This window comes from Ahaetulla prasina, chromosome 1, assembly GCF_028640845.1.
Source record: "Ahaetulla prasina isolate Xishuangbanna chromosome 1, ASM2864084v1, whole genome shotgun sequence".
Lineage (NCBI taxonomy): Eukaryota > Metazoa > Chordata > Lepidosauria > Squamata > Colubridae > Ahaetulla > Ahaetulla prasina.
The window spans coordinates 376,113,377-376,140,755 of record NC_080539.1 but is presented as its reverse complement, the minus strand read 5'-3'; the positions used below and the strand labels follow the sequence as shown (position 1 = coordinate 376,140,755).

Genomic DNA, 27,379 nt, shown 5'->3' with positions numbered 1-27,379 from the left:
CCCCTGGTTTAAGGGGGATACTTAAACCTTTGCCTTACTCCCCCCCCTTAAGCTGCCCCCTGTGCTAAGCCTTCCACAGATTCTCAGCCCTCCTTGACTTCCATCTTATTTCCCACTGACGCATTTTCGCAATCGCCCTTCCTTGCCCCCTCCTCGCACCTTTGTAAAAAGGCCTGCCGGATAAGACGTCCCCCCGGTTGGCAAAGCCGGGTCCCCGCGGACAGATGGCTTTGAATTCAGCCGAGCCGGGCTTGGGGCATTCCTCGCAGTCCTTGCCCCAGGCCGCGCCGACGGAGCAGCAGCAGAGGTCAATGCGGTATTTCCCTGGCAGCGCCACGGTGCACTCGTCCTCGGCCCACTTCATGTAACACTGCTCCAGCCGCACGTCTGGATGGGGGAAGAAACGAGAATGAATGGAGAAGTCAGAAGGCTGGGACCCCCTTAGTGAAAAAGCAGAGAGCAGGGATTTTTCCTTCCTTCCTTCCTTCCTTCCTTCCTTCCTTCCTTCCTTCCTTCCTTCCTTCCTTCCTTCCTTCCTTCCTGTTTTCTCTTTCTTTCTTTCTCTTTCTTTCTTTCTTTTTTCCTTTCTTTCTTTCCTTTCTCTCTCTCTCTCCTTTCCTCTCCCCTTGCCTACTCACCCATCCCTCTTTCCTTTCCTTTCCTTTCCTTTCCTTTCCTTCCCTTCCCTTCTTCCCTCCTTCTGATTCCCATCTTATTCCCTTTCCTTCCTTTCCACCCTTCCCATTCCCATTCCCATTCCCATTCCCATTCCCATTCTTCCTCTCCTCTCCTCTCCTCTCCTCTCCTCTCCTCTCCTCTCCTCCCCTCCCCTCCCCTCCCCTCCCCTCCTGTGGCCATCTAGACTGATTATTTGCTCCCTCTGGAAAGCTGGAGAGGACAGCTGTACAGAAGTCCTCAATTTACTATTCATTTAATGAACATTTGAAATTACAATGATGCTGAAAATTACAATGATGCTGAAAAAAGTGACTTACTTATCCTTGGAGCCATGACTGTTGCAGCATCCCCAATGGTTGCTCTGGCACAGAACTGAGCGACTGGCATTGTCTAAGCGCACACTTTTTGTCTGACTTCCCTCACAGGGTCGTCACAGGGATCAAATGCATGGGGAGACCTCCCTGCCCACTGCCTGCCCCAAGGCAAGCTGAGATATCAAAGGTAGGATGTGTTCCAGGGTTTGGCAATATTTGCAGCTCTCCTCTCCGGCTTATGACCGGAGTCCCCATGGTATAACTTTTTACTACGGTTCTGTGGGCGTGGCTTGGTGGGCATGGTGTAGCTTGGTGGGTGTGGCTTGGTGGGCATGGCAGGGGGAGGATACTGCAAAATCACCATTCCCTCCCCACTCTGGGGCCAGCTAGAGGTGGTATTTGCTGGTTCTCTGAACTACTCAAAATTTCCGCTACCGGTTCTCCGAACTGCTCAAAATTTCTCCAGAACCTGTCAGAACCTGCTGGATTTCACCCCTGATCTCGCCCGGTCCTCACCCACACAGGTCCGGCCAGAACCATCCAAGGTCAAGCCTTCTGGACATTCGCATCGGAAGGACCCTGCCGTGTTCACGCAGTGGCCGTTGGGACAGACGCCCGGGAAGACGTCACACTCGTTCACATCTGGTGGGGCAGAGAGAAAGACCGGTTGGAAGTCAGAAGGTCCTTCTACAGGGGCAGCTGTAGAAGACCTCCCTATCATTCTTCTCAAAGAGCACCATTTCCCAGACTGCTAGGAAATCTCCTCTCTGAGCAGAGCTGAATTGCGGTTATGTCAACGCTTGAGTGGTCCAACTTGAGAAGAACCAAGTTGTAACGTTCTTTGACCATTCACCGGTGGTGAAGGAGCTTTCTGCCCAGTTCCACAGCAGGTTGTCTCTGAACATCTCCACAGCCTTCCTCCCGAATTTCTCAGAGACAACCAATTCCTCTTTCTCGGAGGTTGGGGTGCTCCACAGCCAGCCCCTCAAGAAACAAGGCAGGGCTCACCAACCAGAGATGGAAGCTACCTTCACAAGAGAGACCCTTCCTCCTGGTGTAACCTCGTGGACAGGCGGCATCTGGAGCCAAAGAGAGTAAAGGGGGTGAACATTTTGGCATGTTGGGAGAGCCAAAGGAAGGGACCCACTGTGAATCTGAGTCCCATTTTACCGATTTCACAGCGTTCACAGGGGCTGCCCCAGGCAGCCCCCAGTGTAGCACAGCATTCGGACTTCAAGGTAGCCCCGTTGATGTTGACTTCACAGCGTCCTTCTTGGATGTTGAGCCAACAGGTGCCCTTCATGCTGTCTGGGAGGCACAGGAAAAAGCAGAGAGACAGGTTGGAGGAGGCAGGAGTGGTGCGGTGGCCTAGAGATGGAGCTCTCTTCTCACAATCAGGAAGCTGTGAGTTCAATCCTGGGTAGAGGCAGATATTTCTCTCTCTGGGCACACTGAGAACAATATCTGCTGAACAAAACTGCACTGGTGACAGGAAGGGCATCTGGCTATTAAAAAACTCTGCTAGTTCCATTCAGTTTCCCAGACTCCACCCTGCAAGGGATTATGGGGTTGTTAAATGATGATGATGATGACAGATTGGAGGAGGCAAAGAGGCATCATCATCATACATGCTCAAGAGTTAGAAAAGGACATCTTGGTCCTCACTTGCTGGTGAGAAACAGTCCAGTCAACCCATTGTCTTCCACAACTAGATGAGCTACTTCTATTTTACTGGAAGGCTACTGTCAGGAAATTGCGCAGCAGGTGTCCCAAATGAAGCCAGAGACATTGACTCGAACATCGTTTTATAGAAAAAAAATATATTTAACATCTATTTTTACAGTAAATAAGATAGGCACATCACTACGTCATCATGAAGTAAATCGTGAGGTAAATCAAAAAGGATACAGAGCACGCAGAAAAAAAAGGCGGGGGGAAAGGGAAACTCCCCCTTTTCACCCACAACAGCCAATCACAGCACAGATTGCCTCATGCATGAACAGACTGGATAGTCAGGAACAGAGGAACATCGTGAGGTAAATCAAAAAGCATACAGAGCACACAGAAGAAAAAGGAGGGGAAAAAGGGAAACTCCCCCTTTACACCCACGGCAACCAATCACAGCACAGATTGCCTCATGCATGAACAGACTGGATAGTCAGGAACAGAGAAACATCATGAGGTAAATCAAAAAGCATAAAGAGCACACAAAAGAAAAAGGCAGCAAAACAGGGAAAGTCCCGCTTTACACCCACGGCAACCAATCACAGCGTAGATTGCCTCATGCAGAAGCCCGCACTCTCCAGCCAATCAACTACAATTGTGTGTCCTGGTCCATTGTACACTACTGTTCCGGCTATTAAATTAAATACCTTAACAGTTACAAGAACAGAACCTTACAAGTCTGAAAGTACAAACTTCCCACCACCATTTTTAACTGCCTGATCCATTAGGGTGGGTCCTTCCTAATTTTCTTCACCTGACCGTTGTGTCACTGAGGGCTCCTCCAATGGTTGCCTACCCAGCTTCTCTTCCCCTTTCCTCCAGGTCATCCACATATTAAATGGGGTGACCGTTCCCTGGCACCCCACTTCGCAACCCCCAAAGTCCAGGACCCCACATCCTGGCTCTAAGATCCAAGCCTATGACCGTCATTGGTCAGGGCAGCTCCTTACCAACACAGATGGTGCCACTGAGATCCAACTTGCTTCCGGGCGAACATTCACACGCAAAGGACCCGGCGTTGTTCCGGCAGAGCCCGTTGACACAGGGGTTGGACGTGCATTCGTTGATATCTAGGAAAGAGAAAGAAAACGGTGCGACCTATAGGAAGGGAAGGGGACGAGGTGATTGTGCTTCATGGTGCAAGTTCCAGCATATATTTGTGCGCAAGACGGTGACCACAGCTGTCTAAATAAAGCCCCCCATGGCAACCCATGTAAAAGAGGGCTGGGGCTTTAATGATGCTACGGCAGCCAACATCTTGACTTCGTCATCTATCAAAAAATTAACAGAATAACAAGAGTTGGAAGGGACATTGGAGGTCATCTAGTCCAACCCCATTTTCGAGCAGGACAGCCATTTCAGACAAATGTCCAAAGTCCAACTTCTTCTTAAAAACTTCCAATGTTGGAGCACCCATTACTTTCGGAGGCAGGCCGTTCCACTGGTTAATTGTTCTCACTGTTAGGAATTATCTCCTTAGCTCCAGGTTGCTTCTCTCCTTGATTAGTTTCCATCCGTTGCTTCTTCTCCTGCCTTCAGGTGCTTTGGAAAATAGCTTGACCCCCTGTTCTCTGTCTTAGCCCCTCAGATATCAGAACACTGCTGTCATGTCACCTCTAGTCCTTCTTTTCATCGGACTAGACATATCCAGTTCCTACAACTGTTCTTTATATGCTCCAATCCCCTAATCATCTTGGTTGCTCTTCTCTGCACTCTTTCTAGAGTCTCAAATCTTTTTTACATCGTGGCGACCAAAACTGGATGCAATATTCCAAGTGTGGCCTTACCAAGGCATTATAAAGTGGTATTAACACTTCACGTGATCTTGATTTTATCCCTCTGTTTATGCAGCCTAGAACGGTGTCGGCTTTTTAATGCAGCTGCTGCACACATCTGGCTCATATCTAAATGGTTGTCCACTAGGACTCCAAGATCCCTCTCACAGTTACTACTATTGAGCAAGGTACCACATATCCAGTACCTGTGCATTTTGTTTTTTTGGCCTAAATGCAGAGCCTTCCTTTTCTCGTTGCTGAATTTCATTTTGTTACACAGGGCCCAGTGTTCAAGTCTGTCATCAAGAAATTAAAAGCTGGATAGTTTGTGAGGGTCTGTCCCAATGTCCTGCTTCATGGCCATCAGTTATTTGGGATCTACCAGATTCAACCACGCACCCTCACTGCCCTGGGTTCAAGGCTTCTACCTTGATGTTTGGGATCTGCGGTGCACCCACTTCCATGGCGAGGGAAAATGAAGGATTCAGCAGACATATGGTTACCTTCACACGTGTCTGTCTCGGTCCGGAAGACAAACCCTTTGGGGCAGCTGCAGCTGTAGCTCCCAGGCGTGTTGCGACACAAACCATTGTCACACAACAGGCGATTGATGGCACATTCGTCAACATCTGGAGAGAGAAGTAAAGGCACAGAACGTGACCAATGGGACTGGCAGGCGGATGGGAGAGCAACCTCTTTCCTCCCTTCTCTTTTGAGCCAAAAGGACTAGCGACTTAAAAAAAAATCAATGCAGCCTAATAGGATAGGGTAAACTAAACACACACAATGAGGTTTAATTCTGACTTTTCTCTCTTCCGGCCTTCCTATCCTTCGCATTCTTTCCCAGGACAGAAATGTCCATTCTGTCAACTATCGGAAGTTACTCACCTGGCAAAAGGTTAATAATTCCTGTGAAGTCCTTGACGCTTTCTGAACTGGGTTGTCCGTGATAACAATATAACAATAACAATATAACAACAACAGAGTTGGAAGGGACCTTGGAGGTCTTCTAGTCCAACCCCCTGCCCAGGCAGGAAACCTTATACCATTTCAGACAAATGGTTATCCAACATTTTCTTAAAAATTTCCAGTGTTGGAGCATTTACAACTTCTGCAGGCAAGTCGTTCCACTGATTAATTGTTCTAACTGTCAGGAAATTTCTCCTTAGTTCTAGGTTGCTTCTCTCCTTGATGAGTTTCCACCCATTGCTTCATGTCCTGCCTTCAGGTGCTTTGGAGAATAGCTTGACTCCCTCTTCTTTGTGGCAACCCCTGAGATATTGGAAGACTGCTATCATGTCTCCCCTAGTCCTTCTTTTCATTAAACTAGACATACCCAGTTCCTGCAACCGTTCTTCATATGTTTTAACCTCCAGTCCCCTAATCATCTTGGTTGCTCTTCTCTGCACTCTTTCCAGATTCTCCAGAGTCTTTCAACCCACTGCCCAGCATTCCAGTTTCACAACCTTTGCTACGCCGGATGGGCAGCCTTGGCGTCTTGGCCTCAGGCAGCCTGTTTTTGGCTTGTCCCCTCTTACTCACCCACACAGTTCTTCCCAGTGGGGTCCGATTCGTAGCCCAGATTGCAAATGCAGCGGTAGCTCCCTCGAAGGTTTTCGCACATCCCGTTGGGGCAAATGTCAGGGTTCAAGGCGCACTCGTTGATATCTACGTAGGAGAATTGCCATTCTGGTCATCTGGCAGTCCTTGTCCCCAACGTTTCCCACCCGCCTTTGTTGAAAATGTTTCTCAACCGTGGCCACCTTAAGATGTCCAGACTTCAATTCCCAGAATTCCCCACCTAGGATGGAAACACTATGGCCAAAACCTGAGGGACTAATAACTTAAATACAGGTAGTCCTTGACTTACAACGGTTCATTTAGTGACCGTTCAAAGTTACAACAACACTGAAAAAAGCGACTTATGACCCTTGTTCTCGGTTATGACTGGGAGTGGAGGATGGGTCTCTGTCTCTTCCCCCAAATGGGATAGCAGAGAAAATTAGTGCAAAGACACAAATGGAGTAGGTTTATCATTCTTTTAAATAATAAAGAAATCATAATTATTAATTAATTTAATGAATGAAGTCTGCATATTTATTATTACTATTATTATTATTTTATTTATTTGAACTTTAGCCCCCCCTCTTTATTGTTATAGGTAGTCCTCGACATACAACGGTTCATTTAGTGACCGTTCAAAGTTACAACAACCCTGAAAAAAGTGATTTATGACTGTGACAGCATCCTCGTGGTCACCTGATCCAAACTCAGACTCCTGGCAACTGACTCACATTTATGACGGTCGCAGTGGGTCACGTGATTCCCTTTGGCGACCTTCTGACAAGCCAGATTCACTTAGCAACCGCACTGTTAAAAACTGCAGTGCTTCACTTAACAACCGTGGCCAGAAAAGGCACACAAAAAGGGTGAAATTTACTTAACCACTGTTTTGCTTAGCCACATAAATTTTTGCCTCCATTGCGGTCGTAGGCTGAGGACTTCCTGTATAGACCAACCTTCCTGATCGGACGTATAACCCTACTAGATAACAGGATATACAGAGATTGAAAGAACAGGGGGGCAGATCACGGTAGAAACGAGCGCCAAAAACAGACTTATGGTTAAAATACTAGGAGGGTTAGAATCAGAGGTGATATTCAGCCCAAACTGGCAGTGGCGACCTGGGGGTGGGTGGAATCTCGACCTATATTGCTGTATAGCATGTGTGGACGGCACATGTGAGCGAATTGCCGTGTTGTTTGACATCACATGCATGCGCGGACGGAGCACGTGCCCGAATTGCTGTGTTTTCTGATGACTGCCGCATGTGCTCACATTTCCGGTGCTGGGCAAACCGGTTGCTGCATTATGTGAATATCCACCTCCGATTAGAATCCTTGTGTTGGAATGTCCCTTGAGGTCATCCAGTCCAACCCCACCCACCCCCAGACAGGGCAGGAATCTATATCAAAGCGTCTCTGAAAACCAGCTGTTTAGCTTCACATCTGAACACATCTAACAATCTGGGTTAGAGGTTTCCCCTTAAACTGCGCTTACTAATAGAACAGGTGTTTTTTTCCTTCTAATATTCAGCCAGAATCTGCCTGAAAACCCATAATAAGTATGAAGAACTTGCCTCGTCCGTCAGCTGTGATCCCTATCCCGCTACTGCACAACGCTTGGAATTCAGCTGGAGGGGGAAAAACAAAATAATCAAACAATTGTCATTTGGGAAAGTAACATCAAAAGATGTTCCACACATTGGAATATGTGAATATCACAGTTGAAACACCCTCATTGCTTTGCAAATGTAGCCCACAACACATTCCTTGCAGAAGCATCTTTTAAAACGAGAAGCTTTCACAAATAGTTTCCTAAAAATTGGACAAGGAGCAGGTACAAATTACAACGTCTGGGGCAATAAAGTTGATCCCATATATATTGTTTTTCCACAGTGGGGAAAGTTATGTAGCGGCACTGCAGAAGACCACTGAAATTTTGAGGTCTTATTTTGATATTAACTGTTAATATTTTGATATTAACTTATTTTGAGTTGAACTGTGGGGGAGGGGGTCTTTGGTGCTGCTCTTGTTTTCTTGCAGACTTTTCATTACCCAACTGGGTAACATCATCAGTACTAGAAGGGGGGTTGTGGAGATGATGAGGGGGAGGAGGACTGCGGGGTCCTTGGTGCTCTCTGAGCTTGGTTATTTTCTTGCAGACATTTCATTACCAAACTAGGTAACAGCATCAGTGTCAACAGTAGAATGGAGTGGGATTGCTGTCTATTTATACTCCAATTCAGACAAACTAGTAAATAGAATAGAATAGAATAGAATAGAATAGAATAGAATTTTTTATTGGCCAAGTGTGATTGGACACACAAGGAATTTGTCTTGGTGCATCTGCTCTCAATGTGCATAAAAGAAAAGATACCTTCATCAAGGTACAACATTTACAACACAAATGATGGTCAATATATCAATATAAATCATAAGCATTGCCAGCAACAAGTTATAGTCATACAGTCATAAGTGGAAAGAGATTGGTGATGGGAACTATGAGAAGATTAATAGTAGTGCAGATTTAGTAAATAGTTTGACAGTGGTGAGGGAATTATTTGTTTAGCAGTGATGGCCTTCGGGAAAAAACTGTTCTTGTGTCTAGTTGTTCTGGTGTGCAGTGTTCTATAGCGTCGTTTTGAGGGTAGGAATTGAAACAGTTTATGTCCAGGATGCGAGGGATCTGCAAATATTTTCACGGCTCTCTTCTTGATTCGTGCAGTATACAGGTCCTCAATGGAAGGCAGGTTGGTAGCCATTATTTTTTCTGCAGTTCTAATTATCCTCTGAAGTCTGTGTTCTGTCTTGTTGAGTTGCAGAACCGAACCAGACAGTTACAGAGGTGCAAATGACATTATTTTTGATTGTTTTGGGGGAAGTTAGGAACTGATGAGAACTGTAGGAGTATAATTGAGTTGGGAGGGAAATTTTTTTAGCATATGTTTGTTTTATTTTTAACTATACGTTGTGTTTGTTCTGGGAAGTCGGGGGGGGAGGGGGAGGGGGGTTTGTGAAGGGAGGGGGAGGGGGGGAAATTGTAAAAAAATTTCAATAAAAATAATAATTCCTCTGTAGAACAGCTTAAGCATGAAGGGTGACTGCACAAGGCAAATCACTAATATATAAGCAGAGAGCGAGCCCTACCCTCCCTCACACTGAGGATGTTACCTAGTTGGGTCATGAAATGTCTGCAAGAAAACAAGCAAGCTCAGAGAGCACCAAGGACCCCATTCTCCGCCTCCTCCCCCTCCTCCCCCTTTCTCCTTCTTCAACTCCACAAACCCCCCTCCCTTCTAAGATGTTCCCTAGTTGGGTAATGAAGCATCTGCAAGAAAATTACTAAGCTCAACAAGGGACCTTCGTTGTAACCCTGAGCTGCAAATATTCTTCTTTATTCAGCTTGTGTTTCTGTTTAAATCTGCCTGCTAAAATTACTAATGAACCTCCAAATCTCCTGACTTATGGGGGGTGCTCATTATCCCGAATCCTCAAAGAACCAATTCTCTGGCACGTGGCCACTGCCTGACTCCTGGCAATGCAATTTAGAAACTTAGAAAATATCCAGGCTGACATTTGCCAGTCTCTTTAAGGTCAGAGGAGGGCTATCTAAGGTCCCTTCTGCAGTGGCGAGGTAATATAGAATAGAATAGAATATAGAAATGGAATGGAATAACAGAGTTGGAAGGGACCTTGAAGATCTTCTAGTCCGACCCCCTGCTTAGGCAGGAAACCCTACGCCAGATCTCTTGGTTTGTCTTCACTTGAGACTTTCAAGAAGAGATTAGACTGACATTTGTCAGAAATGGTGCAGGGCACGGGTGTCAAACTCAAGGCCCACAGGGCCGTTGTGGTCTACCTGGTATGAAAAGGAAAAATCGGGCCAGCGTAGCTGTGGCCCGGTCTACCCAATGTCAATGTCAGGGTTCCAAGTAACACCCCAATGAAAGAAGACTCCGAGGCTAGAAGTTCCTCAAAGTTCCACTTTATTAGAGATGTCATATTGGCACATCTGGGGAAACCCGAATCTGAAAGCTTCCAGGTTTTCCCCAGCCAAAGGAGAGTCCAAACACTGGCCCAATACCCACATGTCCATCACATGGTCCAATCAGAGCACTGTCCCAACTGGAGATTCCTCCCAGTTCCAGCCCTCCAGATGCCAGGCAAGATGTCCTTGACTCTCTGAGAAAGGAATGTTATTATGACTACACATCTCCCCGGCTCCAGACAATCTTTACTTTGGCTGTAAACCGCCCTGAGTCCTTTGGGAGAAGGGCGGTATAGAAATTGAAACAATAAATAAATAAATAAATAAATCCCCCCCTCCCAGTTTCCCACAATACTAAATGTGGCAGGCCTGAAGATCCAATGAAAAAGTTGGCTTCCAGGCCTGACAGCGAAGAGGAAACATGCCAGCAGTTTGGGCGAGTGGTGTCAAGCTGGCCATGCCCACCCAGTTGGCTATGCCACCCAGCCCCCCCCCGCCCCCCAAGATCAGTCACAGTTCTGATGTGGCCCTCAATGAAATTGAGTTTGACGCTACTGATGTAGGATCTCCTGCTTGGGCGGGGGGGCGGGGTTGGACTAGATGACCTACAAGGTCCCTCCCAACTCTGTTAATCTGTCCTTTTTCCCACAGCTCCAGATGGACAAGCTCTCCCCAAGGCTTCTTCCCCTCCACAGTTTTTTGGAAGGACTTCAAACATGCAGGAAGATCACACGGTCAGTCCAAGGAAGGCTTCAGAGACCAGAAAATAACCTTGCCAGGGACATCCAAAGAAAGCTGACTTCTTTTTTTTTTTAACTCAATGTAATCAATCATTCTCCTTTCCCCCAGCTAAATGCAACCGGGTTTCTGACATTGGAGGGGGGGGGGAGTTTCCCTTGCACACTCCTCTTCCCGAACCCCAAATTGGACACTAGGAGAACAGGACACATTTACATGTAGGAATGACCGGCCAATTCATGATGGTTCTGAGCGACATCGAAACTACCAGGAAATCAACTTTTCCAGCTGACATTTTTTACTAAGAATGAAGGCAATAGATATATCTGTTGTGCCCTAAAGCAGCCGAATCAGAGGAGGAGGAGGAGGAGGCGAGGGAGTCAGGGCCAGCATCAAGGCAACCTGAGAGCTCCGAGGGGGAGGAAGGAATGGGGCTGCCAAAAATAGAGACAGAGGCAGTGCCTGGGACTTAGGTCAGCCCTCAGATGGAGAGTCAACAGCTCCCAGGTCTGAAGGTGGCTGATGAGGAAGACGAGGAGCAGCTGGGTCCAGTGACTGATGTGCAGAGGAGAGGAGAACAGTGGAAATCTATAGGCCGGTCCTTGGGACAGAAGAACCACTGCTGCTAGAAAAGCCCCACCCTACCTTTGGGGATAAAAGGAAGGGGGCAGAGATGAATAGATGTGGCAGCCAGCCAGACAGACTTGTTAGCCTGAGAAAATTCTTTACCAGGGTTGCTGGCGCTCCTAATAAAGGAATATTTTGAGTTCACTGCAGAGGGTTTGTCGTGTTTGGGGAGCTGGGTCAGAACACTGTCCCGTTCTCCACCCAATCGATTTTGATATTTGGATCTGCTGAAGCATTGTTTCTCAATCCTGGCAGCTTGGAGATGGCTGGACTTCAACTCCCAGAATTCCCTAGCTGGCATTAATGGGCTAACTCCCAGAATTCTCCAGGCAGCATGGCTGGCTGGGGAATTCTGGGGCTTGAAGTCCACCCATCTTCAAGCAGCCAAGGTTAAGAAACACTGCAAGGATCGAATAGCACAGATAAATCGTATCCTGAACGATATGGTAAGAAGGGATTAAAAAACAACAACACCCTGCTTTTGAGTGGTTGGCAATATATCTTTGAAAGTGTTTTTAAAAATGCATTGATTGCATAATTATATACATTATTATATACATTCAAGATTGTTTCCTCACCAGAAGGGATGACTCACCTTGACTGACCTGCTGCAGCGAACTCATTGGATATCTCAAGAGAGGGACAGTGGACTCCATGCTCTGATTCACCCCAGCCTTGAGGACTACTAGCATGAGAAGTTTCAAGCCAAAAGCAAAGCAAGACCGCTGCAATGTCACTTGTCCCTCCCTTGAGTTATTCCGCATTGAATTGTCCTGTGGTGAGTGAGCTGGGGGAAGTTGACGGGGTATGTTGGCCACTGTGAGAAAGCCGGGGTGAGTAGTCCAAAACAGGGGTCTCAAACTCAATTTCATTGAGGGCTGCATAATCTGCCAAAAATAGAGACAGAGGCAGTGCCTGGGCCTTAGGTCAGCCCTCAGATGGAGAGTCAACAGCTCCCAGGTCTGAAGGTGGCTGATGAGGAAGAGGAGGGTTGTGTTTGATCCGGGAGGCCAGGTGGGTATGGCTGGAGTGGGTGTGGCCAGGGTGAACATGGCCAGCTTGACGTCACTCGTGTCGGCACCTATGGTGGCCTGTGCGGGGCTGGGGAGATCCATTCTCTCCAACGGAGGAAGGCAAGACCAGGGAGTGCCCACCCTGACACAAACTGAGCAACGTGGTATATGCAGTACAATGCAGTGAGCCATGTGCTGATCTTTACATTGGGGAAACAAAACAGCCACTTCACAAATACATGGCACAACTAAGGAGAACAAACCCACTCTTTTGAAGACAGCAAAGTCCACATTTTGGTCAGAGAGTCACCACGGGCCAGTCCTTTGCTCTTTCCAGGGTAGCTCTGGGGACCAGATGTAAGCATTCTGTGGGCTGGAACTGGCCCCCGGGCCTTGAGTTTGACACCCGTCCTAGACCCTTTCCTCACTCTCTACTCATCCTCAGAAAAGCAAGTTGCTTGGTGAAGTAGCGAAATACTTTGCAATTCTGCCCGGCCTCCTTCCTCCCCATTCCTTGTTATCAGATAACAGATTAACAGAGTTGGAAGGGACCTTATAGATCATCTAGTCCAACCTCCCACCCCACCCCCTGCTCAAGCAAGAGACCCTACACCGTTTCTGACAAATGGCAGTCCAATCTTTTCTTGAAAGCCTCCAGTGATGAAGCTCCCACAACTTCCAAAGGCAACTTCTGTTCCATGGATTGATTGTTCTCACTGTCAGAAAATTCCTCCTCATTTCTAGGTTGAATCTCTCCTTGATCAGTTTTCATCCATTATTCCTTGTCTGGCCTTCAGGGTCTTTGGAAAATAGCTTGACCCCCTTCCTCCTCTCTGTGGCAGCCCCTCAAATATTGGAAGGCTGCTATCCTGTCTCCCCTGGTCCTTCTCTTCACTAGACCAGCCAGGCCCAGTTCCTGCAACCGTTCATCATATCTTTTAGCCTCCAGTCCCCTCATCATCCTGGTTCCTCTTCTCTGCTCTCTTTCTAGAGTCTCAACATCTTTTTTATAGTGTGGTGACCAAAACTGGATGCAGGACTCTAGGTGTGGTCTTACTAGGGCTTTATAGAGTGGTATTAGTACTTCCCTTGATCTTGATTGTATCCCTTTGTTAATGCAATTTACGATTGCATTGGCTTTTTTAGGTGCCGCTGCACACTGCTGGCTCATATTTAGTTGGTTGTCCACTAAGACTCCAAGATTCCTCTCCCATTTGCTGCTACTAAGCCCGGTTTCACCCAGTCTGTAGGTGCCCTTTTGGTTTTTCTTACCTAAGTGTAGGACTTTACTCTTCTCTACATTGAATCGTGGCATGTTCATTAGACTGCAGGCTATGGTTTAGAGATAACCTTCCCCAAAATATTCAGCATATTCTGCGGGTTCCTCAGAGCTCCCTTACTCTCCTGGCGTATGGAGAAGTTTGAAAATCCAGAGTTGGCAGAAGACATTAGTTCGGGTGTCTTTAGATGGGAAAAAAAATCTGCGGTCCCCTAATGATCCCTTCTCTGAATTGTGACTCACCGGAGTTCTTGGCAGGACAAGGCTGGCACGGCTCTCCAAATCCATGGTCCGGATTGGCACAGCAACATTCGGATTTGGTGACAGCTCCCGGGAAGGGACGGGCGCAGGTGCCTTTCTTGATGCCACCGTAACAGGTGCTGCGAACGTGGGTATCCACGCAGACCCGCCCGTCCACGCCGATGGCCAGCCCTCCCAGGCACTCGCAACGGAAGGAGCCCTCGGTGTTGATACACCAGCCGTTCATACAAATTCCCGGAGTCTCACACTCGTCAATGTCTGAAGTAGGAAAGAGAGTGGCAGTGAGCAAATATTTTTCCTACCTTGGTTGGTGGGCAAAGGAGGTCAGAGTATGGAACTGAGAAAGTCCCAAGCATGACGGTTTTAGAACACTGTTTTGGAAGTCACAATTCCAAGATCTAATTGATACTGGAATTGTGGAATATTTAATTGTCTTAAAAACATCCAGAGTTGGAGCATTCACAATTTCTGAATAGAATAGAATAGAATAGAATAGAATTTTATTGGCCAAGTGTGATTGGACACACAAGGAATTTGTCTTGGTGCATATGCTCTCAGTGTACATAAAAGAAAAGATACGTTCATCAAGGTACAACATTTACAACACAATTGATGATCAATATATCAATATAAATCATAAGGATTGCCAGCAACAAGTTTCCTGACTGTCAGGAAATTTCTCCTTACCAACCTAGAACTAAAGAGAAATTTCCCAACAGTAAGAACAATTAATCAGTGGAACAACTTGCCTCCAGAAGTTGTGGATGCTCCAACACTGGAAGTTGTAAAGAAGATGTTGGATAACCATTTGTCTGAAGTGGTGTAGGGTTTCCTGCCTAAGCAGGGGGTTGGATTAGAAGACCTTCCAACTCCTATTCTATTCTATTCTATTCTATTCTATTCTATTCTATTCTATTCTATTCTATTCTATTCTATTCTTGCTATGCTATGCTATGCTATGCTATGCTATGCTATGCTATGCTATGCTATGCCGTGCAATGCCATTCCAGCAAATACAGAAATACAGACTAGACCAGACTAGAGTAGACTAGAGTAGACTAGACTAGGCTAGGCTAGAATAACAGTTGGAAGGGACCTTGGAGGTCTTCTAGTCCAACCACCTGCTCGGGCAGGAATCCCTATACCATTTCAGACAAATGGCTATCCAATCTCTTCTTAAAAACTCTGGATGACTCTAGAGCTTAAACAGGTACAAAATGCATCAACTCACTGACCAACCGTGAAGAGCAAATCTAGCCCTGTAGCCCCAGGGGCTAATGAGCCAAGCCAAGCAATCTCCAAAGTTCTATTAAGAGTTTTCACCCTGTCTTAAGCAGAGTTGAACTCTTTGTCCCCTGGGATACAGGATGTCCTCAACTCTTGGCCTTCAAGAGGTGGGTTGAAGAACTTTTCTGCTGAGCTTTGGGAGGCTGCTGGTAGAAAAGGTCTCCTTTTGCTAATTAGTTTTTGGCAACGGTTTTGCACTTTGATTTTTTTTCTTTCTCTCTTTCAGTGACCAGGATTCTTTGAAGTGTATGCCAGTGTTTTTCAACCGAGGCAACTTCAAGACACGTGCAATAAAATCCCAGAATTCCCCAGCCAGGAGTGCTTAAAGTTGCCAAGGTTGGGAAACAAGGGTGTATGCACATTTCCACAATTTCTACAAATCAGATAAAACAATAAAGCAAAGATCTTCTTTCCTGTCACATTTACCCTCCCATATTCTGCAGCAATGTATCTGCCTCGTCTCTTGCATGGCAGTTTCATTTGCCGCAGGTCCAGAGGAATGGCTTATTTCCCCATTATTATGAAAAGAAGGAAGGAAGGAAGGAAGGAAGGAAGGAAGGAAGGAAGGAAGGAAGGAAGGAAGGACGAGGTAAGAAGAGAAAGGGAAAGAAAGAGGAAAAAAGAGAAAGAAAGAGAAAAGAAAGATAGAAAGAAAGAAAGAAAGAAAGAAAGAAAGAAAGAAAGAAAGAAAGAGAACCCAAAGATTTCATAATCCAACCAAACAGACCAGAATCCGGCCATTTCCCCCCCTCCTTTCCCAGCTCCATTCTACCAGGGAGCCCCTCCCCTCCCTCCCTCCAGCACCCACCAACGCAGTACCGCCCGTTGGGGGCCAGCACAAAGCCCAGCTTGCAAATGCACTTGAAGCTCCCGTCCTCATTGATGCACATTCCGTTCAGGCACATGTTGGTCGTGGCACATTCGTCGTGATCTGTGGAGCAGAGGGCGAGAAAGCCGTCAATGGGGGGTGGGCTGCCCTGGGGACCACTCCCGGACATGAGTCCCTGGAAGTCAGAGATACAGGCAGCTGGCAAGCTCAGATCTTGGGAAACGGGGAACAGGACTTTATGACTTCAGCACTACCAGGTCTGGCTGTGGTTTTCTTGGCACCTTAGCAGAGGGCATCGCACAGTCTGGGTCTCTCCTGGCAACATTTGACCCTGGCTGATTTGATGCCAGTTTAAATAAACTTTTTTTGTTGTTGTTTACATTTATACCCCGCCCTTCTCCGAAGACTCAGGGCGGCTTACAATGTATAAGGCAATAGTCTCATTCTATTTGTATATTTTTACAAAGTCAACTTATTGCCCCCCCAACAATCTGGGTCCTCATTTTACCTACCTTATAAAGGGTGGAAGGCTGAGTCAACCTTGGGCCGGGCTCGAACCTGCAGTAATTGTAGGCTCTGTGTTCTAATAACAGGCTTCTCTATTGCCTGAGCTATCCCGGCCACTTACGTTATTTTATTGTTTTGTTCTTCGTTTCTGTGCTTGCTTGGTAAAGAGTAAAAGGTAAAGGTAAAGGTTCCCCTCGCACATATGTGCTAGTCGTTCCTGACTCTAGGGGGCGGTGCTCATCTCTGTTTGAAAGCCGAAGAGCAGCGCTGTCCGAAGACGTCTCTGTGGTCATGTGGCCAGCGTGACTCAACGCCAAAGTAGCACGGAACGCTCTTCCCTTCCCACCAAAGGTGGTCCCTATTTTTCTATTTGCATGTGTGTCCAAAAAAAATGGTGTAGAATAATTTCAACTCTCCTTCCTTCCTTCCTTCCTTCTCCCATTCTCAGTCCTTCCTCCCTTCCTCCCTCCCTCCCTCCCTCCCTCCCTCTTTGTCTCCTTCCTTCCTTCCTTCCTTCCTTCCTTCCTTCCTTCCTTCCTTCCTTCCTTCCTTCCTTCCTTCCTTCCTTCCTTCCTTCCTCTCTCCCTCTTTCTTCATTTCCTGCCTTTCTCCTTTCCTTCCTTCTCTTCCCTTCCTCTTTCCCATTTCCTTCCTTCCTCTCTCCATTTCCTCCCTCCTCCCTCCTTTCATCTTTCTCCATTTCCTTCCTTTCTCCTTTCCTCCTTCTCTTCCTTTCTCCTTCTCCATCTCCTTCCTTTCTCCTTTTTCTTTCTTTCTTCTTTCTTTCTTTCTTTCTTTCTTTCTTTCTTTCTTTCTTTCTTTCTTTCTTTCTTTCTCTTCCCTTCCTTGTTCTTTCTCCATTTCCTTCCTTCCTCTTTCCATTTCCTCCCACCCGCCTTTCATCTCATTCTCCATTTCCTGCCTCTCTTTCTCCTTTCCCTCCCTCCTTTCCCTTCCTTCCTCTCTTTCTCCATTTCCCCCCTCCCTCCCTCTCTTCTTTCCTTCTTCTCCATTTTCTTCCTTCCTTCCTGGTTCCATCCACGCAGGGCCATGTGACCAGCAGAAGCTCCTGGCGGGCATAGAAGAATGGAGAAGTGGTGGCACAGAAACCCTGCAGGATTTAATCTCAGGGCAAGGATCAAGCCATGTGTAAGCGGTCCAGAGACTGGGTCAGCCCGAGAAGCGCTGGAGATCCACCAATGGTGCTTTGTTCTACGGATCTCGAAAGAGATCGGGAGGAAAGTTTCATCAGTCTTCAGACTCGAGGGACATGTTCTGCATTATCACATTTTGATGCATTATCCCAGGGGACACCCATGCTCAGTCATGCTCCTGCAAACACATCAGATGTGCTCTTCACAACTGGGGAGAGCAGGGAGGGTCTCGGGTGGGACATTAGTGGGGTGGGGGGGGGCATGTCACTTTCCTTCCAGGGGAGGCTACAAAGGGATGCAATACAAAATACAAGCAGAACTGGAGGTGGTTGGAGCCGAGGGATCAGCATGCTAATTCATATGCAAATGAGCCCTGCGGGGGGGGGGGGGAAGGGGTGCATCAAGAGATGGGCATCCTTGTCATTATCCTGATTTAATGTCAGGGAGCAATGAGCTCTCTCTTCAGCTTTGCACAATGCTTTTCAGCCTGGGTTAAAAGGGGGTATGTGGAAATCTGCTCAAAAAAGCCAAAACGACATGCATGGTTATTTTATTTTATTATTATTTTATGATAATTATATTATTATGGCGCGTATAAGCGCACCAGCTTGCCTATCGTCCCTGTCCTAATGTTCTCTTTTAAACATATCCTTTACGTATATTTATAGTTATGTTTACACTTGTATCTGTCGTAAAATACATGCTTGATGAAATAAAATAAATAAATAAAAATCATTTTTTAATGGACAATAGCACTTATAGCAATAGCACTTAGACTTATATATTGCTTCACAGTGCTTTACAGCCCTCTCTAAGCAGTCTACAGAGTCATCCTATTGCCCCTTCCCACCTTCCTTCCTTCCTTCCTTCCTTCCTTCCTTCCTTCCTTCCTTCCTTCCTTCCTTCCTTCCTTCCTTCTTAGCATTTAGACTTACATACCACTTTAAGGTGCTTTACAGCCCTCTCTAAGCGGTCTACAGAGTCAGCCTCTTGCCCCCCAACAATCTGGGTCCTCATTTTACCATCCTCAAAAGGATGGAAGGCTGAGTCAACCTTGAGCCAGCCAGGATCGAACTCCTGGCTGTGGGCAGAATTAGCTTGTAATGCTGCTTTCTAACCGCTGTGCCACCATTGCTCCTTCCTTCCTTCCTTCCTTCCTTCCTTCCTTCCTTCCTTCCTTCCTTCCTTCCTTCCTTCCTTCCTCCCTCCCTCCCTCCCTCCCTCCCTCCTTCGCAATAGTCCTTAGACTGATATACCGCTTCACAGTCTTTATAGCCCTCTCTAAGCAGTTTACAGAGTCAGCATATTGCCCCCCAACAATCTGGGTCCTCATTTTACCGACCTCAAAAGAAAGGATGGAAGGCTGAGTCAACCTGGAGCCTGGTGAGATTCAATCTGTCAAATTGCAGGCAGTCAGCAGTCAGCAGAAGTAACCTGCAGTACTGCATTCTAACTACCACGCCACCGCCACAAATAAGCCAGAACACTTAGATAAGCAGGGATTAATACCAGACAAGCAATCCAGCAGAAAACAATATCCTAATTAAGGAACGACCAAGGAGAGAAATAATCAAGCAAACGAGCCTGCAGTACTGCATTCTAACCACTGCGCCACTACGGCTCTTCACAATGCACAGTTGTGCAATGCCACCATCTTGACTTTTTTGACCATACCCTGCAGCTTAATACAGCTTATGGCCAATAAAAGCCATGTTTCTCAACCACGGCCACTTTAAGATGTGTGGACTTCAACTCCCAGAATTCTCCAGGCGGGGAATTCTGGGATTTGAAGTTCACGCACCTTTAAATGGACGACGTTCAGAAATGCTGAATTAAGAGGAAACCACTTGTCCTAGTTACCCTGGAGAGGAATAAAAAACCCAGTGTAGCAACCAAGGGAGCAGCCCAAAGCCGCGATGGGCCTGCCCGTGACCCAGAAGTGGACGTGGGCCGTGACATGATGATGTCACTCAAGTACAGGGAAGAGCCAGGACTTCATTGGGAATTGGCCGTTTGGTGCGTAAAGCTGAAATAAATGTGATGTTTCTTTTCTGGAGCATCCGCACATGAGGGGGGAATTCAAGATATTGGTGCATGCAAAGAGGCATATAATGACTCACATTTTGCCCAGAAATGGCGCAGAAGGTGTGAAAGGAATGGGGAAGGCTGAGAAGGTTTTCCTATCCTGAACTTCCAGCCCTTTCTTACCTGCGCAGTTCTTCCCATCTGGTGTGATTTCAAAGCCAGCATTGCAGATGCATTGGAAGCTGCCATCAGTGTTCACACAGCGCCCGTTCCGACACATCACACCGTTCATGATACATTCGTCGATATCTAGGAGAGGATCCACACCATGAATACACTGCCTGGAATCATGTATATCAATATCCTTGGCGTCTGGACTTCAGCTCCCAGAATTCCCCAGCCAGCCTGGGGAATTCTGGGAGAGAATAGAATAGAATAGAATAGAATAGAATAGAATAGAATAGAATAGAATAGAATAGAATAGAATTTATTGGCCAAGTGTGGTTGGACACACAAGGAATTTGTCTTGGTGCATAGGCTCTCAATGTGCATAAAAGAAAAGATACCTTCATCAAGAATCATAGGATACAACACAGAATAGAATAGAATAGAATAAAATAAAATAGAATAGAATAGAATAGAATAGAATAGAATAGAATAGAATAGAATAGAATTTATTGGCCAAGTGTGGTTGGACACACAAGGAATTTGTCTTGGTGCATAAGCTCTCAGTGTACATAAAAGAAAAGATACCTTCATCAAGAATCATAGGATACAACACAGAATAGAATAGAATAGAATAGAATAGAATAGAATAGAATAGAATAGAATAGAATAGAATAGAATTCTTTATTGGCCAAGTGTGATTGGACACACAAGGAATTTGTCTTGGTGCATAGGCTCTCAATGTGCATAAAAGAAAAGATACCTTCATCAAGAATCATAGGATACAACACAGAATAGAATAGAATAGAATAGAATTTATTGGCCAAGTGTGGTTGGACACACAAGGAATTCGTCTTGGTGCATAGGCTCTCAGTGTACATAAAAGGGAAAGAGACCGTCGTCAAGAATCATAAGGTTCAACACTTAATGACAGTCATAGGGAAACAGTCAATATAAATCATAAGGATACAAACAACAAGGTTACAGTCACACAGTCATAAGTGAAAGGAGATTGGTGATGGGAACGATGAGAAGATTAATAGTAGTGCAGATTCAGTAAATAGTTTGACAGTGTTGAGGGAATTATTTGTTTAGCAGAGTGATGGTCTTCGGGGAAAAACTATTCTTGTGTCTAGTTGTTCTGGTGTGCAGTGCTCTATAGCGTCGTTTTGAGGGTAGGAGTTGAAACAGTTTATGTCCAGGATGCGAGGGATCTGCAAATATTTTCACGGCCCTCTTCTTGATTCGTGCAGTATACAGGTCCTCAATGGAAGGCAGGTTGGTAGCAATTATTTTTTCTGCAGTTCTAATAATCCTCTGAAGCAGTGGTGGGATTCAGCCAGTTCGCACCACATCTGGAGAACTGGTTGTTAACTGTCTGAGCAGTTTGGCAAACTGGTTCTTGGAAGAAATCATTAGGGCAGAGAACCGGTTGTTAAATTACTTGAATTCCACCACTGCTGTGAAGTCTGTGTCTGTCTTGTTGGGTTGCAGAACCAAACCAGACAGTTATAGAGGTGCAAATGACAGATTCAATAATTCCTCTGTAGAACTGCATCAGCAGCTCCTTGGGCAGTTTGAGCTTTTTGATGTTGAAGTCCAGATTCCTTAAAGTCACCAAGGTTGAGAAACTGTGGCCCAGCGAGATCCTTGGGTAGGAAGGATCCTCAAATGGGAGGGGTCCTGCACCCCCCACCCCAAGCTCAATCTCACAACCCATGACCGGAATATTCCCAGCGGTTCCTATCTCCGGTTCAAATATGAAAGGGAGAGTCTAAACACTGTCAAGAAGATAATTGCTGTGATGCAATGAAAGGCTCATCTCTTTCTTAGCTACACTTCCAACGGCCATCTTGACTTTTTTGACCCCCCTTGTGGGTCTCCTTACTTGCAATCTGGTTCGAATCCCATTCCTCCCATCCTTCCCAGGCACGAATCCCAGGGAGAGTCGCAGTCACACGTACCCTCTTTGACTTACCAATGCAGGCCTGTTTGGTGGGTGTGCTCTGGAAACCTTCGTGGCACTTGCAGTGGTAGGAGCCGGGCGTGTTCACACAATCGCCGTGGAGGCAGGGGCTGCTTGAACACTCATCCATGTCTTGCAAAGAGGGAGAGGAGGGAGAGGGAGAGAGAGAGAGAAAAAGAGAGAGAGAAAGAGAGAGAGAGAGAGAGAGAGAGAGAGATGGAGACAGAGTAAATATGAGTCAATTGGAGATAGACTATATATATGTGTGTGTGTATCTACGTATACATAGTGTTGTGGCTCCAGCCCCCGAACCTGGCCCTATGCCCGAAAGTGACTCTGAGTCACTCTCAGAGGGGGAAGGGCCGGTAAGGCTTACTCTGGGAGCACCGATTCCTTTGGCCCAGCTCCAGGAGCCAGAACCGGGCCAGTTGGAGGACGTAATGAGGCCGACATCCCCCGATTCCTCCCTTCCTTAGGCTACGCCTTCAGACGCAGCTGATAACCATACTAATCAAGCCTGGATCGACCCGTGCTTCAGAAGATTAGAGAGGCGGCGTCATGAAAGGGAAGGGTGGGGCAGGAGCCCCACCCCACAGGATATATAAGGAGCTTTGGGACTGCTCTCACTTCTACGGGAAGCAAATTAGCTGAACCATGTCGAAGTGAGCTGAAGTCTTAATCTGTCTGAACTTTTTGGCAGGCAGCTGCGTTTTCTCGGCCAGGACTGATAGGAGCCGTGAACCCACTGGCTGTAGGCCAGCTCATTACTCCAAAGTGAGGATGGAGACAGAACACATATACACATATGTACACTATATACATCTACTTCGCTACTCGTGATTGACTCTAGAGGGTAATCAGTGGTGGGTTGCTACCAGCTTGCCCCAGTTTGGGCAAACTGGTACAGCAGCAGTGGGAGGCTCCGCCTACCTGCCTGGATGTCATCAAATACGCTCTGCACATGCGCAGAAGTGGTGCGCGCATGAGCGAACTGGTAGCAAAGTTAAGTGAAACCCACCACTGGGGGTAATACTCATTTCTGCTTCAAGGTCATGGAGCCGGCACGGTCTGAAGACATTTCCACAGTCACGTGGCCAGCATGACATCACAGAGCGCTGTTTCCTCCCTCACTGAAGTGGTACCTATTTATCTGCTCACATTTGCATGCTTTCGAACTGCTAGGTGGACAGGAGGCGACGGCGACGACGGGAACTTACCCCGTCGCGTGGCGGCCTGAGTTTTGAACCTGAGCTGCTAGTTTATATAGTCTATCTCCAATTGACTTATATTTGTTTAATTTGAACACCGTACTCTGCAAAACGCACTTAAATTTTGAGGCAAAGTTGAGGGCGCTTCCGCACAATGGCTGCCAGAATGCTTTGATCCATCCAAGAGTTACTTCCCTGTATCTCCCCAACCCCACAATTTATTTCCCCTGTTTTGGGAGTCGATGAATCCCCCTCCAAGGCCCTTCCGCCATTTTGACCTGCTAAGAGGCCATGGGAGTCTCCCTCAGGTTGCTGACATAATTTTGGAAATAAAGATGGCCCAGCTTTTCTTTTTCATGGATTTTTGTTTTTACACATGCAGAAAAATCATCCAAGATACTTAAAGGGCCGGTTTCAGAAGGGTGGATAGAAGCTATAGCAGATGGGTGGACTTCAAACTCCCAGAATTCCCCAGCCAACCATGGTGGCTGGAGAATTCTGGGAGTTGAAGTCCACCCATCTTCAAGTTGCCAAATTGGTAAACACTGAGGATCCATTAATCGGCGAAAGTCTAATAGCCCTTTTCTGACCCACAAATTTTATTTGAAGGCAGATGTTTTCCTGAGCAGTAAGTCATTAAAGTGCCTTCCTTTTACAGGCAGTTAGTGACTTACAACCACGATGGAGCCCAAAATATCTGTTGCTAAACAGGACATTTCCATTGACCCATGCGCTCCCACAGAGAGGGTCTCCTCAGGATGCCGTCAGCCAGACAATGTCAGCTGGCGGCCCCCACGGGGAGGGCCTTCTCTGCGGGGGCTCCTTCCCTCTGGAACGAGTTTCCCCCAGGACTTCGTCAACTTCCTGATCTCCGGACCTTCTGCCGCGAGCTGAAGACGTATCTATTCTTCCGCGCTGGACTGGCATAGAATTAGTTTTATTATTTGTATTTTAATTGGGGCTTTATGGTTTTATTTTAATTATGGGCCAAATTTAATAAGCTTTTTATCATTGTTTTTATTATATTGTACCTATTTATTGTCGATTTTATTTGGCTGTGAACCGCTCTGAGTCCTTCGGGAGAAGGGCGGTATACAAATTAAATTATTATTATTATTATTATTATTATTATTATTATTATTATTATTATTATTATTATTATTATTATTATTATTATTATTATTATTATTATCGTTAAGTGAGTTTTGCCCCATTTTACAACCTTTCTCACTACGGTTGTTAAGTGAACCAGGCCTCCGCACAGACTTTGCTGGCCAGAAGGTCGCAAAAGGGGATTATGTGACCCCACCCCCCGCGACACAGCAACCGTCATAAATGTGAGTCAGTTGCCAAGCATCTGAATTTTGATCACGTGACCCTGGGGTTGTAAGTGTGAAAAACGGTCATAAGTGCCCATTTTTCAGTGCCGTTGTAAATTTGAACAGAAACGAACGGGTGTCACTCTCGGAGGTTGTAGGATCCGTCAGAATGTTTCTGCTTTTCCTAAAAATGATGGATTGGAAAAGGGGCTCCCAGGTGCCCCCTGGGAGGAGGACCTTCAAGCAGTGGTGGGATGCTGCCGGTTTAACAACCGGTTCAGTTACCGCGTGCTTTGCGCGTGCAGTTTTACAAATACAAACCTTTTGTGTTACCACTTGGGAGTAACACAGCTGAGGGGCAGCAATCCACTGTGCTGCACCAATCAGCTGAGAAGATAAGTCCTTTGGGAGATAGGGGTGGTATATAAATATGAATAATAAATAAATGAATAATAAATAAAGGTAAGTAAAATACGGGGGCGGGCAACCTGATTGTCCGACTCAACCCCTCCAAGACTGAGTGGCTGTGGGTTCCGGTGTCCCGGTATGGTCAGCTTACACCATCGCTGACTGTTGGGGGGGAAGTATTGACCGCCAGGGGAAGAGTGCGCAACTTAGGCGTTCTCCTGGACAATCGGCTGTCCTTAGAGGAACATTTGACGGCCGTTGCCAGGGGAGCATTTTATCAGGTACACCTGATCCACCAGTTGCGCCCCTTCCTTGACCGGGATGCCTTACGCACGGTCACTCATGCCCTCGTCACTTCCCGCCTGGACTATTGCAATGCTCTCTACATGGGGCTCCCCTTGAAGAGCACCAGGAAGCTCCAGTTAGTCCAGAATGCGGCTGCGCGGGTGATAGAGAGAGCACCGCATTGCTCCCATATAACACCCATCCTGCGCGGCCTACACTGGCTGCCGGTAGCCTTCCGGATGCAATTCAAGGTTTTGGTCATCATCTTTAAAGTACTCCATGGCTTAGGACCGGGGTACCTACGAGATCGCCTTCTGCCGCCGATAGCCTCCCAACAACCGGTGCGCTCCCACAGAGCGGGCCTCCTCTGGGTGCCGTCGACCAAGCAATGTAGGTTGGCGACCCCCAGGGGGAGGGCCTTCTCTGTGGCAGCACCGGCCCTGTGGAACGAGCTTCCTCCAGGGTTACGGCAACTCCCTGACCTCCGGACCTTCAGGCGTGAACTGAAGACTTTATTATTTCAACGAGCTGGACTAGCCTAAGAATAAAATATTTGAGTCAATTTTAATGGGTTTTAACCGGTTTTTTACCGTTTTAGTGATTTGGCGATTATAATATTTTGTTTTAATTGGGTTTTAAATTGCTTATTTATTATTGTTGTATTTTTAATATGCCTGTGAACCGCCCTGAGTCCTACGGGAGATGGTGCGGTATAAAAGTATAAAAATAAATAAATAGATAAATAAAAATTGTCGGAGCTACCGGTTTGCCCGAACCAGCCCGAACCGGTAGAATCCCCCTCCCTCCCGCATTCAAATTCAGCTCTTCCTTATTTAATTAAATCAGAAACCTTTCCCTTTTGAGAGAGAGAGGAAAAAAAGGAATGAAAAAAAATTCAGTGCATTTTCAGAAAAGGAATAAAAGCAAATCTCTCTTAAAACTGTAGGGAGGTGCAATTTTTGGAAGGACCACAAATGCATTATTTTTTTTCCCATCCTCCGATGTCACAGGTCTCCTGGCATCCGTGATGCCATCTTTCCCAGAAAACTGAAATAAATATTGCTCCGATAATTTATCTCCATCCAAACTGTCCATTATTTTAATGAATAGCCCAAACCTTATTCCCATGCCTGTCGTTGGATAAACAGATCCAGGGAGATGTGGAGAAGCGTAACTTCCTGGGTGGAGACATTCAATCCCTAACTTAAAAGCCTGTAGCGTTGCCAGTCGGGCCTCCCCAATGTTTTTAAATCAGACGACCGGAAAGATTTTATTTTATTTTAATCTGAGCTGAGTCACATCCCAGCAAGGAGCCACGCAGTTAATATCACAGATCAATGATCATAAAGACGAATAACAGAATGAATGATATCGGTCCCCTAATTGTCTCAGACCATTTCTACATTTGGGACGCGTAACGTCTTCCCGGAAATTAATTGGGTCGCTAAATCGGCAAGTCACTGCTCATCTTTTTGCAAATTGCATCTTTTTGCAAATCCCACTGTTGCAAGCGGAATGTCTTGCCCCCTGTTGGAGCCTGAATCTGCAGAGGAAGTTTAGTTTGGTTTATTGTCATTGCACCTCCTACCAACGAAATTAAATGCCATCTTCAGTGAGTATAATGTAAAGGGAGGAAAATTTAATAAAGCAAATTAGAAATCAGACCCAGGAGCATATAAAGAGATTGTATAATGTGTTGCTTGAAATAGATTCGGAAAAGGATTTGGTAAAGGATTGTATGATAAAATAGGCACAGAATATTCATGAACCAATAATGTTGGAAACATGGGAGAAAATTTGGGTTAGAAATGTTAAGTTTACACAAGCACAGAATTTAAGGGAAAATTTTTATAAGATGTTTTATAGATGGCACTTAGATCCCAAAAAATTATCATGTATGTATCCTAATATCCAAGCGAAATGTTGGAGGTGTGATTGTGATGATGCTACATATTTTCATATTTGGTGGACTTGCAAGAAAATTAAGGTCTTTTGGATAAGAATTTGGTGGATTATTCAAAATGTACTGAAGAAGAAGATAAAGTTCCTGCCACAATTTTTCCTTTTGGGAATTATAACGGATTGTACAGGGATTGAGACTAAATTGATTCTGAATTTAATAACAGCAGCAAGACTGTTGATTGGACAATACTGGAAGAAAGAAGAGATACCTACAATAGAAGAATGGATATTGAAAGTTATTAATTTGGCTGAGATGGCTAAAATCTCAGCTTTTTAAAAGACAATACGCAGGAAAGATATTTAA

At 46.1% G+C, this 27,379-nt stretch overlaps 1 protein-coding gene across 1 annotated transcript in view; it reads right to left on the bottom strand.

Moving 5' to 3' along the window:
* The window catches only part of FBN3 (fibrillin 3), a 161,767-nt gene that overhangs the window by 89,067 nt on the left and 45,321 nt on the right, over positions 1 to 27,379 (bottom strand). The window contains exons 10-21 of the mRNA XM_058173252.1: positions 21,906 to 22,025; positions 19,946 to 20,071; positions 16,056 to 16,178; positions 13,943 to 14,218; positions 7,632 to 7,685; positions 6,035 to 6,160; positions 4,996 to 5,121; positions 3,668 to 3,787; positions 2,163 to 2,300; positions 2,021 to 2,071; positions 1,509 to 1,634; positions 160 to 387 (exon numbers count right to left, since the gene is read on the bottom strand). Coding sequence (XP_058029235.1) covers positions 160 to 387; positions 1,509 to 1,634; positions 2,021 to 2,071; positions 2,163 to 2,300; positions 3,668 to 3,787; positions 4,996 to 5,121; positions 6,035 to 6,160; positions 7,632 to 7,685; positions 13,943 to 14,218; positions 16,056 to 16,178; positions 19,946 to 20,071; positions 21,906 to 22,025 — 1,614 coding nt within the window. The remainder of the gene's footprint in view (positions 1 to 159; positions 388 to 1,508; positions 1,635 to 2,020; positions 2,072 to 2,162; positions 2,301 to 3,667; positions 3,788 to 4,995; positions 5,122 to 6,034; positions 6,161 to 7,631; positions 7,686 to 13,942; positions 14,219 to 16,055; positions 16,179 to 19,945; positions 20,072 to 21,905; positions 22,026 to 27,379) is intronic.